The sequence below is a fragment of the Oryctolagus cuniculus genome, chromosome 16, assembly GCF_964237555.1.
Source record: "Oryctolagus cuniculus chromosome 16, mOryCun1.1, whole genome shotgun sequence".
NCBI lineage: Eukaryota > Metazoa > Chordata > Mammalia > Lagomorpha > Leporidae > Oryctolagus > Oryctolagus cuniculus.
In genome coordinates, this window is record NC_091447.1 from 43,661,909 (window position 1) to 43,677,634 (window position 15,726).

The 15,726-nt window shown below is 39.2% G+C and overlaps 1 protein-coding gene across 10 annotated transcripts in view; it reads right to left on the bottom strand.

Annotated features, from left to right (window-relative positions):
* The window catches only part of AKAP9 (A-kinase anchoring protein 9), a 166,566-nt gene that overhangs the window by 49,971 nt on the left and 100,869 nt on the right, over nucleotides 1-15,726 (bottom strand). For 9 of the 10 annotated variants that reach the window (NM_001375381.1, NM_001082351.2, XM_051852748.2 and 6 more), the window contains 1 exon segment: nucleotides 14,475-14,707. In NM_001375381.1, the coding sequence (NP_001362310.1) occupies nucleotides 14,475-14,707 (233 nt within the window). 10 annotated transcript variants of the gene reach the window in all.

The window sequence follows — 15,726 nt, forward strand, 5'->3', positions numbered from 1 at the left end:
AGTGGAGGATGGCCCAAGTGCTTGGGCCCTACACCCGCATGGGAGACCAGCAGGAAGCACCTGGCTCCTGGCTTCGGATTGGCATAGCGCCGGCCATGGCGGCCATTTGGGGGGGTGAACCAACAGAAAAAGGAAGACCTTTCTCTCTCTCTCACTGTCTAACTCTGCCTGTCAAAAAACAAAAACAAAAAAGGAACAAACGAACTACATGGAGGAAAAATCAGGTTCAAATATTTCTAGTACTTAATATAAAAATTTTAAAATGTAATGACCATATGTATTAAATTACTGTTATTATATATTAATGCTGTAAAATTTTCAAATTTATATGTATTTTGTATCATTACTGCCATGTTTTAAGCTTAAAATATGATCAAATATGTTAGTTCATAATTTATAGTCAGACATCAGTAACATTTTATAAAATTATGGTAATATTCTGAATACTGTATTTTTAAACTACAGGTTCCCCTCTTCAAACCTGAATGATATTTACCAGAGCAAATGGATTTTCCAGTTAATAAAGCTTTATATGGTCACTCTAAATCAATTCCAAAATATCCAGTATGCACTTATTGTTTTAATAGGATGTTTTAAATATCACATACTTGAAAATAAGGTGAAAACACGTACAAGGCTCATAATGGAAAATAAAACATAAATTTTGAACTACAGATTACTTTCTAAAGTATCTGCAATATGTTATTACTTCAAAAAGCATAAAACTTTAGGCCGGTGCCGCGGCTCACTAGGCTAATCCTCCACCTAGCGGCGCCGGCACACGGGGTTCTAGTCCCGGTCGGGGCGCCGGATTCTGTCCCGGTTGCCCCTCTTCCAGGCCAGCCCTCTGCTGTGGCCAGGGAGTGCAGTGGAGGATGGCCCAGGTGCTTGGGCCCTGCACCCCATGGGAGACCAGGAAAAGCACCTGGCTCCTGGCTCCTGCCATCGGATCAGCGCGGTGCGCCGGCCGCAGCGCGCTGGCCGCGGCGGCCATTGGAGGGTGAACCAACGGCAAAAGGAAGACCTTTCTCTCTGTCTCTCTCTCTCTCACTGTCCACTCTGCCTGTCAAAAAAAAAAAAAAAAAAAAAACTTTATAGACATCTTTACTTTTAACTGGCAAATGAACATTTTTCTGCTAATGTGGATAACTAATATAAATTAATTTTTATTATAAAGAAACATGACCATAAAGTGTGGAATAATTTGTTACAACTACTCTCCTGAATTTAAAACTACAAACTATATTCTGAAATTCTATTAACTGCTCTAGAAATACATACATCATTTTTCTTCACACAGTACATAATGGTTACCTGGTGCAACCATGAAATCTCTAAGAGTTCAAACTTGTAGCTAAAAAGGATATAAATTTTTTCCTTTTTCAAATTTACTATAGAAATACATCAAAGCATTCATAATAGTTGCTTTAGGTAAGTAAGTAAGTCACTGCTTCTGAGTTCTACTTCTTGACAAACCAAATCAGTGTTATAGTACATTTAAATATTTACCATAAAATCACAAGAACTAATTTGGTTTTATAAAACAATACAAGTTGAATCAACCAATTCCAGTAAATTTAGCAAACAAATTTCATTTATTATAGCAGCCAGGATCTGACTTTAGTTTGAGAGCTCCTTCAAATGTTCATCTAAATATTTTATACTTAAAAAGCATATTCCATCCAGTTAGGATATGATTATTCCTCATTTCCACACTAATATAAAATCCACAAAAATTTCAAAATCCTTTCAAAGTATTTAGGAAACTTAGTATTACATTAAAAGTATGTTTAAAGCATCAGTAAATATTTTTTCACTTTAATATGAACGTTGCAAGAGAGGAAATAAAACTATCCTGAAAACCATCTGGCTTGTTAAATATTAGCTGGTACAGTACAGGTAAACCCACAAGTCATAAAGGTGCCGAGTCACTTGCAGTGAATCATTTAAAACATGTTTAAGTATCAAATGAACCTCAGGTGCTAAATATACAGGCCACTATATGATAAATATTTCCCTTAACAATGTTTATGAAATACCTTTCACATAAAAAGCAGAAAAATGTAGTTGTCCATTGGAGTAACAAGCATATTAAAAACCAAAGATAAGTTCCTTTGGGTGTTAAGAATGTTTAGAATTTGAGTTTCCTATTTTCTACAGTTTCCTAGAACCACAGCCAATATGCAATAAGACTGTAAACATTTCCTAACTGGCTCACTGACAATCTACTCAGCTGTTTTAGGAATCACAATGCCTGTCTCTCAAACGTCATCATTCCATTGTTACTGAGGACTGGCATCATATGCGTACAAAAGCAGGAGCCCTAAGGACAAGCAGGATCTTTTTAAACAGCTTGCCTGGCACTGGAAAAATGTAATAGTATCTCCTGCTTTCTGTAATTAAAAACGTAGCCAAGTCGGGGTTCTTAGACCAAATTTAGCCCTGTAATATATCCAGGATGAATGAGCAGACACATCAAACAACGAAACAAGATTCTATTCCATTTACTCTTATTAAATACTCTTAAAATTTCATTTTTCATTATATAGGCTTCAAATGAATATTTTTTATACTTACTGAATAAGGAGGGGTAGGCAGTGAGATTTTAGAAATAAGCTTTAATATGTGCCCATTTCTTTTATGAATAAAATGAAAAATAGAAGTATTAATAATTACTGAGTTGTTTTCATCCAAATGTTCACAAAGAGGAAAAGGATACGGTAAAGGCACACGAGATTCAACCTCATAAATGTCTTCATCTTGTTCTTCCAACCAAGAGTCACTGAGTTTGAGTGTTGCCAAATAGGTCCTGTAAGAATCCATCCTGGTGGACGTGGATGCCACACTTCCTCATCTGCGTGACCAGCTTCCCACTACACTGACAAGCTCTTTTTAGTTTACCAAGAGATATAATAGCAGTATGAAAATGTCTTTTTAGCACTATCAAAAACTTCATAACATTAATTCATAGAACTAAAAAAAAGGGGTGGTGAAGTCCAGGAAAAAAAAAATCTACAAATTTACAAAAAAGGGTCTCAGCTGTCTTCATCCAGAAAACCAAAAGTAAGACAAAAACCAAAAACAAGACAAACAAAAGTAAGCTAACAAATAAAATTCTGTAAATCAGAATAATTAAATCCCTAAAGAATGAAAATATAATATCCAATTAGCTGAGCAATAAAACTCCTTTCCGTATCAAATATGTCTGTAGTAATAAGTAAGCCTTCCAAACAGAACATAGCAGGGAAGGTCAAGTTTTAAATCTCCATAGCAGCAGTTCTGAGAAATGTAGTTGCAACATTATTTCCCTGGTTCTTGCTGCTTCGCTCAATTCAAAAGGAAAAGCTCTTCTGAACTGAGCTATTCAAACAGCCTCTCGAGCTGAGCCAAAGGATTCTAGTCAGTGTCCCCTGAGGAAGAGGTCAGAACAGAGGGTGTGGTCTAACGTCTTTACCTATAGGTACACTGACAGGTGGAATGCGAGCTAGTACGCCCACAAAAAAAGCCTGCCCAACAGGATCCAAGTTCCACCTCAGAGCTTTGGAAAGGCAATTTAGATAAGTTTATAATGTTTCTAAAAGAAGCTGTGTTTTTCCACCCCCATTAAAGAGTTGCTTTAATTTTTTTAAAAAAATGTGAACTCAAGAATGTTAGTTATTCAAGAATATCAAATAATCATACTTCATTCTGGAAAATCAAAACAGAACTTCCATTTGATAGTTCCTTAGAAATGACACCCATCTTTTGAACTAAATATAGACAGTCTGGTTATAACCTATTTTTACACTGGATTGTTTATACAGTGTACGTTAAGGAAAAAAGTCTTTTAAGAGCTGCATTGTGTAACTGGTAATTACACCACTGCAGGTATCCTGTGACCCTTGACTACAATTAAAAGGCTCAAGTTGATTACAGTTAGCTCCAGAAACCTGGGCGACAGTGAATAAATGAGCCAGCCACAATTATAAAAGATAAACAACTTACTTTTTAACATTAAAGGATTCATCATAATAAAACTTGTTTTAAATGAAGGAAAAAGCTTTTATTTCGTGCCTTTTTCTGTCTAGTAACTAAATATCCTAAATCCACAAAGCCTTTTCTAAATGGAAAAATCCACACAGTAAAGCAAACAGGTATTGTTGCTACACCAAGCTGTTCAGAGGAGCCAGTCCTCAACCTTTCTCGGCAGGCTCACAATCAGGACAGAGAACGTGAGGTTTCCCGCAGAAAGCTCGGAATCGGGCTGGGGAGCAGGCAGGTCCCTCCCAGAACTCTGGAATAGGTAACGACAGCTTCTGCATTTGTGGTTTGTTATGTGAGTCTCCAGTTACGTCTGTGAAGGTGTCTGTCTTATACAGCCTACAGGCCTACCCCTACCACTACTGCAGCCCAAGGGGACTTACTTTGGCAGACATAAAAGTATCAATATTCCAGTTACTCAGCATTATGACTTGGTGAAACCCAGTTTAATACATCCAATATCTGTTAAAAGTATTCTTTCTCTGCTCCCTCTGTAAATTATACTTTATTGTCATAATCTGGGTTCCAAAATTTTTTAAAAGATTTATATTATTTATTTGAAAAGACAGAGTTACAGAGAGAGGTAGAGACAGAGAATGTCTTCCATCCACTGGTTTACTCCCCAAATGGCCACAACAGCCAGAGCTGAGCCAATCCGAAGCTAGGAGCCAGGAGCTTCTTCTGGGTCTCCCATGTGGGTACAGGTGATATTGATTTGCCTATTAATATTTCCTGAAATTAATAAGCTGTGTGGGCTCTTGCCATGAATTCAGATAAGAATTCTGAATACTGGCTCAAATAAACAGGCAGCACGGTAAGTTTTTAAGCTTTTTATTCAGTGAGAGAAAAAGCACAGGAGTGAGGATGAAATCTGGATTCATAATGAGCAGAGAGTAGGCCAACAGCCAGACGTGTGGAGGAGCATTCAGGCCAGAAAGCCATGCACCCCAAAGACGTGAGGGCAGCAAGAGGATCAAGGGGCAGGGGTGGGGGGAAGGGCCTACCGTGCTCCAGGCCTTTAATCCACTTCCAAAGGGGAGTGATTAATTAGTCTGACTGGCAGGTGGGCACACAGGTGTGCTCAGGTGGGGCATAAAATCACACAGCGGGCATGGTGATGGCATGGTCTTCCAGTCACAAATCTAATCAACTTTATTATATATGCCTGCACCACAGCTTGCAAATCTAATCAATTTTATTCTAGATATATGCCTGCATCACAGGGGCCCAAGGACTTGGGCCACCCTGCCTCCACTGCTTTTCTGGGCGCATTAGCAGGGAGCTGGATTGGAAGTGGAGCAGGCAGGACTCGGCGCCCATATATGATGTCAGTGCTGCAGGCCAGGGCTTTAACCTGCTGTGCCACAGCGCCAGCTCCTCCAATTCCTCTTACCTGAATCAAAATCCAAACCTTATAAGTAAGAAGAAATATCAATTAATGTAGTACTTACATCAAGGTAATAACTAAAAAGAAACTGCAAAAAATTCAGAGGAAAAAACACAAAAAACAATATAGTAAGATGATTCAGGGGGACAATGTTGCAGCACAGCAGGTAAAGCCACTGCCTGTGATGCTGCCATCTCATATGGGCGCTTGTTCGAGACCCAGCTGCTCCACTTATGATCCAGCTCCTTGCTAATGTGCCTGGAAAAGCAGGAGAGGATGGCCCAAGTGCTTGGGCCCCTGTACCCATATGGAGACCTGGAAGAAGCTCCTGGCTCCTTGATTTGGCAGGCCCAGCTCTGGCCATTGCGGCCATTTGGGGAGGGAACCACTGGATGGAAGATCTCTCTCTCTGTAAATTCTGACTTGTAAATAAATTAATCTAAAAAAAAAAAAAAAAAAAAAAGATGATTCAGAACAGGGTAAACAGTCCTGTAAAAACAGTCTCCCTGTAAGAACAGTGTGTTAATGGATGGCATATTATATTAATTGATGTTCAAGAAGATGGTTCTGGATTAGAATAATTCAAAGTATATTTGATTTTGTGTTTTTACCCCTCTAGTTTAGAAAGCATGCAAACCAGATTTCAAGACATACTACAGGGTGGGAGGGTGGGTATGGGGGGAAGAACTGCTATAATCCAAAAGTTGCACTTATGAAGTTTATATTTGTTAAATAAAAGCTTTCTATAAAAAAAGAAAAAAAGGACACACTACAGGGCAGTTATAATCAAAACAGCCTACTACTGGCTTAAAAACAGATGGGTAGACCAATGCAACAGAACAGAAATGCCAGAAATCAACCCAAATATCTACAACCAACTTATCTTTGACAAAGTAGCTAAAATCAATCCCTGGAGCAAGGACAGATTCTTCAACAATGGTGCTGGGAAAACTGGAGCTCCACATGCAGAAGTATGAAGCAAGACCCCTACCTTACACCTTACAAAAATATCCACTCAGAATGGATCAAAGACCTAAAGCTATGGCCCAATACCATAAAATTATTAGAAAGAACACTGCAGAAACCCTGCAAGACACTGGCATAGGCAAAGACTTCTTGGAAAAGATCCCACATACACAGGCAAAGCCAAAATCGACACACAGGATTACATCAAATTGAGGAGCTTCTGCACTGCAAAAGAAACACTCAGCAAAGTGAAGAGGCAAGTGACAGAATGGGAGAAATCATTTGCAAACTATACAACTGGTAAAGGATTAATAACCAGAACAAACTAAATAACAACAAAACAAACAACCCAGTTATGAAATGGGCAAAGGACTTAAACAGGCATTTTTCAAAAGAGGAAATCCAAATGGCCACAGATATATGAAAAGAAGCTCAGGATCAGTAGCAGTCAGGGAAATGCAAATCAAATCCCGCCCCCTCCCACCCCCCTCTTAGAATGGCTTTCATACAGAAATCAACAAACAAATACTGGAGAGGACATGGGGGAAAAAGTACCCTAATCGACTGTTGGTGGAAATGTAAACTGGTCAAGCCACTATGGAAGTCAGTATGAAGATACCTCAAAAATCTGAATATAGACCTACAATATGACCTAGCCATCGCACTCCTGGGAATTTACCCAAGGGAAATGAAATCAGCATATGAAAGAGTTATCTGTACCGCCATGTTTACTGCAGCTCAATTCACAGTAGTTAAGATATGGAATAACCCAAATGTCTGTCGATTGAAGACTGGATAAAGAAATCATGAGATATGTACACCATGGAATGCTACACAGTGGTTAAAAAAAAAATGAAATCCTGTCATTTGCAACAAAATAGATGAAAATAGATCATACTGGGTGAAATGAGCCAGTCCCAAAAGGACAAACACCACATGTTCTCCCTGATCTGTGGTAACTAATAAAGCACCTAAAAGGTAATCTAAAGAAGTAAAATTGACACTTTAAGAAGCAATGACTTTGAACAACCCTTGTCTCAACTGTTGAGGAACAGTTTTTCTTTTCATACTATTCGTTGAACTTTTTAGTTAGCATAGAGTTAATCTTATGTGTATAAAGTTAATTGAAAATAGAGCATAGGGGGCCAGCACCGTGGCGGAGTAGGTTAATCCTCTGCCTGTGGCACCAGCATTCCATATGGCACCGGTTCTAGTCCCGGCTGCTCTTCTTCCAATCCAGCTCTCTGCTGTGGCCTGGGAAAGCAGCAGAAGATGGCTCAAGTCCTCGGGCCCCTGTACCCACATGGGTGACCAGGAAGAAGCACCTGGCTCCTGGCTTCAGATCACTGTAGCTCCGCCCGTTGTGGCCACTGGGGAGTGAACCAACAGAAGGAAGACCTTTCTGTCTCTCCCTCTCACTGTCTGTAACTCTACCTATCAAATAAATAAAATCTTAAAAAAAAATACAGCTTAGTAAAAAATAAGAATGGGAATAAGAGAGGGAAGAAGAAGTAGGGTGGGGCAGGCACAGTGGGAAGAATCACTATATTCTTAAAGTTGTTATTTATGAAATGAATGAAGTTTGTATACCTTCAATAAAAGGTTTCTGGCCCGGGGGGGGGGAGGGGAGGAGCATGCAAAAGTATTTGCAATCAAAAACCTTTAGAGGGGCACACTTTTAATTATCCAGACCAGCTCGTTATCCCCAGGTTTTAGATAATCAAGATTTTAATGTACATTTGAAGGCTATTAATCTGCAATACAGTTATGCTCCCCAAATGAAATAGTTTTAACCGACCTCCATAATGTAAAGCCATGTAACCTTTTCCCCCTAATAATACTTCCTTCAAACTGTAAAGCACGTTTGTTTTCTTTTGGACTTTGATCGTTAACTCATAATCTGTTACACTGACAGGACCCTGTCCACTGAGAAGCATACAGTGAACAACTGTCATCAGCAAAATGTGTTTCAGTATTGATTCCAGCTCTGTTTAAAACACAACAATGACAAAACAAAATCTTACGTGACTGCTTCTCCTCAAACTCTTCACAGAAAATACAGAAGCATGTAGTTTCTCAAAAAATGAAAATCACTGTAAACTCATGACAATTTCCTGTAATTAGACTTATTCTTTGAAACTAAATTACAGATTCAGTAATATTTCTAAGGGCTAGAGTGCTCTCTTGGTAAATTATCTCCTACAACTCTAAATCACTTCTCTGGATTCTGGAAAACTTTAACTGCCGTAACACGATGACCTGAGAGTCAAGATGTCCACCAGCACTGGCAAAGGTAACTTTTCTGCAGAACCACAAAGAGACTATTGAATAAAGATTGGGTTACAGAGATGACCTTTTGAAAGGCCTTAGGACATCTCTAAACACTTTTCCTCAGATGGTAACAAAAGCTATTCCAACCAATAGGAAACTATGCTGACTACAAGCCTGAATTTATGGTAGTCTGAGCAAAAGAGAAGTAAAACTCACCAAAAAATGTATTATTATATAAACTTGGATTTACTATTGGGCAAATCACCACTCAAGTTAAAACCAGAATGAAATATTCCTGTAACATAAACTAGCCTAAAATGCAGATACTTATTCTATACCCTAATTTCATAAAGAAAATGTTACCAGTTAGTTCTTTTATTAAAATAGGATGTACCTATGGCATCTAAAGCTGCCCTAAACCTTGACACTAAGTACATAGCTCTTATAGAAGAATTCCAATGAATAAATGAAGGAAAATAAAAGTCATCATTAAAACACCACAGTAGCGGTGTTTGTCAGCAACCCATTAAGTAAGCATGGAACCACCTCACAGCTTTCACACTTGGCCTGAAGAGTCTTTCTCCATTAACTCGCATGGTGGTCATGGATACTTCCTAAAGGAATACGCTCCAGTATCGCTTTATGAGAGAGGCCTTCCCCACTTCTCCGACAGAAGATGCTCCCTTCTTCCAACATGTGCTATCCTCCTCTGTTTATCACTGACACTCACTGCTAAATCATAAGAAACAGAGCAGTGATTTTGCCCGTTTTGTTCACTGCTGTTTTTCCAATATCCAGAATAACAATGAGTAAGCACTCGGAGATGGCGCTGTGGCGCAGTAGTAAAGCCACAGCATACAGTGCCAGCATCCCATAGGGGTACTGGTTCAAGTCCCGGCTGCTCCATTTCCAATCAAGCTCTCTGCTATGGTCTGGGAAAGCAGTGGAAGATGGCCCAAGTGCTAGGGCCCCTGCACTTGAGTGGGAGACCTGGAAGAAGCTCCTGGCTCCTGGCTTCGGATCAGTGCAGCTCCGGCCGTTGTGGCCAATTGGGAGGTGAACCAGGGGATGGAAGACCTCTCTCTCTCTGCCTCTCCTTCTCTGTGTAAATAAATAAATAAATTTTTTTTCAAATAAATAAATAAATCTTTAAAAAAAATCTCAAACAATGAGTAGACACTCAAAAAAGACTGATGAATGAATGAGTGTCTGAGTGTCTGGTGTCAAGCATCAAGTCCTAGAGTAAGCTTTACTTAGCCCACCCTAAACTGTCAGGTGCTGCTCTTCTCAATCTGGGAGTATCCTGCACAGTTATTAACCTGAATGTCTCTTTCATTGCAAGCAAAAAGGTATGACAGCAGTGCTTCCCAGCTCATTTTAGATTTTGTTGTAACAAGTGGACAAAAATCAAGGTTAAAGGGATATGCTCTATTATAAAGAGGGATCAAAAATGACACACTTAAGGGAAAAGCAAAATACCAGTTAGCTCAGAAAGATATTACACATAATTTTGTGTTAATCTGTTAAAAATATTCATCAGGTTCAAAATAATTTTAGCTATCAATGAGAATACCAAAAGAAGTCAACGGCTTTAAACATCTATCCAGGTTAGATTAAAAATGGAATTTAGTTTAAAATAGTTTTATAAAGCTCCTGTTCCAAATGATTACAAATATAATTTAAGAACTACTTTATTTTTATATTTTCCTAATGTCAATAACTAGTTCAATATTTTATGTAATAGATACCAGTAGAACACTTCAGAATTAAGCCAGAACAATAGCAACATTACACTAATAATCTCTGTATTAGTGGTTCTTAAACTTTTATGTGTATCAGAATCACCCAAAACACTTAATAAAACACAGGTAGCTGGGCCCCAAACTCTGCAGGTCTGGGATGAGGTCTGATTTACTTGCCAAGTGATGGGGATGTGGCTGAGTTTGGCACTGTATTTGGAGAAGTCCCTGCCATAGAACTACTGGCCTAACCAAAACTTTTGTCAACTGTTTGGTGATAGTTAAACTACAACAGAGTAAAAGCTAAATAACATAATCCTGCTTTAGCACTTAACAAATCGAGAAAATCTGGAAAATGCCACAGGGAGGCTCCTATTGTAACTCACTACCTACTCACATAAGCAATTGGTTGTTACAAGCTCTAGAGCCGGCCTGGGAAAGTGTTTCAGGTGGATCCACACACTTGGTTGTTCATAGTGTAAACAGATTATGGGGAATTTCCCTTGAGAAACCTGTATGAACAAACAGCCTGTGGGAACCACTGATCATTTCTGCTTTAATTACCAATTTCCATGGTGCTTATCACAAGACAAACACAGTGGTTCATTAACCAGACAGTCCATAATTTACAACAGCATCAAGTAGTAGCAACAGTATCACCAGTGGTCAGGATCTAGTTCAAAAGTACTTAGTGGGGGCCGGTGCTGTGGCTTAGTGGGTAAAGACGCTGCCTGCAGTGCTGACATCCCATATGGGTGCCAGTTTGGGACCCAGCTGCTCCACTTCCAATTCAGCTCTCTACTATGGCCTGGGAAAGCAGTAGAAGATGGCCCAAGGCCTTGGGCCCCTGCACCAGCGTGGTAGACCCCCAAAGAAGCTCCTGGCTCCTGCCTTTGGTTTGGCGCAGCTCCAGCCATTGCAGCCATTGCAGCCATTGCAGCCATCTGGGGAGTGAATCAGCAGATCGAAGACCTCTCTCTCTCTCTTTGCTTCTGCCTCTCTGTAACTCTGAGTTTCACATAAATAAATAAATCTTAAATAATAAAAAAAGGTATTTAGTGGTGGTCAAGAAAAAGTATTAACAATCGGTTTTTCTGTATGAAAGAAAATATATATCAAAGAAATTAGATACTAAGATGGCTGAAATAAAAAAAAATTATAGGATCAGGTATGAATTCAGAATAGATCATCTATATATACAACTTTCACAGAATGAAAGGGATAATCGTGAAGCGTGTTATGTATCCAAGCTTTAAAAGTGCTGAAAAGCAACCACTGAAAATGTCTCTGATACTTCAGCCCACTCAGTAGGGTGGTGTATTGTAAAAGTGGCTTGTGCATTAGCATTCTCAAAGAAAACCAACCTCTGGCTGATGTTAATTAGCAAAGACTTAAAAACATAATGTGTGTTTTCTTACAGAAGTGATGGAGTTTCACATTATGATATAGTGTTTATAGCATTCACTGGACTATGTTGAGTTTACCTAGTCTGCTGAACCCCAGGCTATAGAAAAATATAGGAACCATTAAGGTATTTTGACCCAAGAATATTACTGAATGTCTTATTAAACTAAAAATACAAATGAAGCTTGTTTTTATTGGTGCCCTTTCTTCCCTAGCACTTAGGAGTTTGATAATAAAAAATAGTTCTTTTGGGGTTTTATTTTGTATTTATTGATTTATTTCTAAAGATCTGATTTATTTATTTGATAGGCTGAGTTACAGAGAGAGATCTTCCATCTGCCGGTTCACTCCCCAAATGGCCACCATGCCCAGGGCTGGGCCAGGCCGAAGCCAGGAGCCAGGAGTTTCCTCCAGGTCTCCCACGTGGGTTCAGAGGCCCTGGGACTTGGGCCATCTTCCTCTGCTTTCTCAGAAGCATTAGCAGGGAGCTGAACCAGAAGCAAGGCAGCCAGGTCTTGAACTGGTGCCCATAAGGGATGCTGGCATGGCAGGCAGTGGCTCAATCCACTATGACACAGCACCAGACCCTGTTTTGGGATTTTATAAAAGATGGGACCGCCACAGTTGTTTGAGCTAAATAGTTATCTTTTCTACTATTTACAAATAAACAAATATTTGAGTTTTCAAGAACGCTACATTTCTTTTGATTTTCTGTGATACTCGTGGAAATTTTCAAGATACAGAAGCAAACATTTTAAATCATTTTCTAACTGTTGTGAAAGAAAGCTTCAGAAAACAAGAATTGCCAAAGGATAGCATTTTTCCCGCATATATAATTGTATAATTACAACCTCAGAATTTATCTCTGGAAACATTCCGAGACCCACTTAACTCTATTAATTGCATGTGTATCCATTATTTTGGCCAATCAAGGTGCAATCCCCAAGTTTAACAGCGAATATATTATTTCTCTGGCTAATCAGTAAATTCTCAATGTAGTATGTGGTAATTCAGGATTTTTTTGCTCTTCAAGACACAGTTCATACTCTGTCTAGAAAAGGATTTAGATTACTTCCAAAGAATGAACCTGGGGAAAATTCTGGTTAAGATAAATACTTCACTAAAAATATCTGTTGTTTTTTCATGCTTTTCTTATTGAAGCCTAACAGCAAGTTACCAGGAAAAAAAAGGAATAGACTGATAATGGTAAGGTAAGAAAATAGTAGGTGGTTAGCAGATTATTCTGAGTGTCACTAATGACAAAAGAAATGGCTATGGGGCCGGCGTGGTGGCGCAGTGGGTTAATCCTCTGCCTGCAGCGCTGGCATCCCATATGGGCGCCAGTTCTAGTCCTGGCTGCTCCTCTTCCAGTCCGGCTCTCTGCTAGGGCCAGTGGAGGATGGTCCAAGTGCTTGGGCCCCTGCTTCCATGTGGGAGACCAGAAGCAGCTCCAGGCTCCTGGCTTTGGATCGGTGCAGCTCTGGCCATTGTGGCCATTTGGGGAGTGAACCAACAGACGGAAGACCTTTCTATCTCTCCCTCTCACTGTCTGTAACTCTACCTCTTAAATAAATACAAAATCTTAAGAAATGGCCTATAATCATTAGCTTAACCTAAAAGTTAAATGATTGGCATGAAAATGCACACTGTGTAATGATGCTTGTCGTATTTGCTACAGCTCACAGTTACTTCTTTTGCAGAAACATGTGAATGTAAGGAATAATTTCTTAGAGGCAGAAAGTAACATCCATGACAACCGAAGTAGCATCCCTTCAACTTACAGCTTCTGTTTGAAATATACCTGGTTCCAAAATACTCTGAATACAGATAACAGTACAAATGTTGACATTCACTCTGTAGCTGATGATAATGTGGCACTCACTCCCCTGAATAAAATGACAGCTAGAGCTCTAAAGTTAAACATTTTAAAAATAAACAAATTTCATTTTAAAGCAGTAAATAACTTTCTAAATTCTACTTAGTATAATTTTAGAAGCCACCAATACCCATGGAGTAAAAATCTTTTACAGAAAGTGCACTTTAAGTTATAAATACCATGATCTCTTTTTAAAGTGTAAAAAAACTAGGACTTTAATGTAGCAACTATCCCATGTTCTGATTTCCTATTAATAAACAGTCTGTAAAGAGAAGGAATCTATTCACATCTGCAAAATGGATGTAAATACTCATGTGAAGGAAATGCAGGTTTGTTATCATACTACAATACTTGTAACAGTACATTATGACATATTACAGCATTAGGTTTTAGATTCCTTACACATTCTTTCAAATAAGTAATATGAAATGTTCTCTTGAAATAACATTTCACATAATAGTTATGAAGTTAAAGTAAATCTCTTGGTCACAAAAAAGTAATATCTGGGGACAGTGTTGTGGCACAGGGAGTTAAGCTGCTGCCTGCAATACTGGCATCCCATATGGGCACAGGTTCAATTCCCCTTCCAATCCAGCTCCTTGCTAATGCATCTGAGAAAGCAGCAAAAGATGGCCAGGTGTGTGTACCTCTGCCACCCAAGTGGGAGACCCAGATGGAGGAACACGTAAGAGTCTACACAATCGGAGTATTAAAATAACAGTAAAGGTTAGAAGTGGAAGGGGCCGTCATTACATTACATGAACTCTTACTACTTCAAACTCAGTGTATATAAGCAATAGAAAGAGGTTACCTGACTACTAGTTTCACTTATGGCTTCCAGGAGTTTTTCAACTGCTGCCTGGAGTCGAGAACTAATGTTCAGCATCAGTTCTTCATTTTCAGGATCTATTTCAGACCCAGCAAAACCAGACCTCACAAGCCGCTGTGACAGCTCTGTTCCTTCCTCAGTTACTTTGGACCACATGCTACTGTCACTTCTTGGCACATCACTTCCAGAATAAGAGGGTATGGATTCATCTGTAACTACAGTAACAATATTTTGAAGACATAAGTTAATACAGTTTTCATAACAGTACTGCCACAGAATAAAATATGCAAACACAGAAAAAAAAGCAAAGAAATGAGAAGGCTTATGTTATGCTAATATGACTTGGCAAAAGTTAATGTTTGGGGTTATTTAGGTTTTCTTTTCTTTGATTAAAAAAAACGTTTAAGAAAGCTTTCAAAATATTATTTACTAAGCACTGACCATTTGGGGTTTACTAAGTAACAGGACACAAAGGTGGAAAGAGCTGGTTCCTATTCTCAAGAACTAAACGTTGTGTCGAGAACACACACATGAACACACTGCGCAACGGGATGGCCACGTGTATGGAAGATGGAGTAAGTGCCTGGCTTTGTCTGGAGCAGACCCTCTGATTGCTGAGCTCTGCACCACGCACTATCACCTGCCCCAGCTACACAGGAAGAGACTAAGGTGGTTCTGAAGCTTGCTGCTTCTCTAAAGGGAATACCAGGGAGAAATCAGACTGATGAGCGGTTCTAATTTAACAATGGACATTGTCATCCACATTATAATTCCTTGTGTACAGAAAACTGAGTTTACACGAGCAGAAGACAAAGTTTCCAGGTATTTTCTTTAAATTACAATAAAAGTATTAGGTTATTCATCATGGCCATGGAATACAACACTCACCCATGGCAGAACACAACAACCCACCGAGACATTTCCTGAAGAGGCTGCATGTAGTCTACATTTGTTACCAGTAACTACAATGGTAACAAATCACAGCAAAGGAAACTTTAACGTCCAAAATGTGAGGACTAAACATTCAGTTTGGCCCAATCATCCAGTGAGCTCGAGAGAGACCAAGGCCTCTGATTACTAATCCAGTGATCTTCTCTGACCTCACACCGCTCCAAAAGAAAGCTGCAGCAGATGAGCTTCAGCCTCTTGCCTCTCACCATGAAACCACCAGTGTAAACCTACAGGGAATTTTCCTTCAACACAATCTGAGGAACTCATTTTGATTAACTGATCT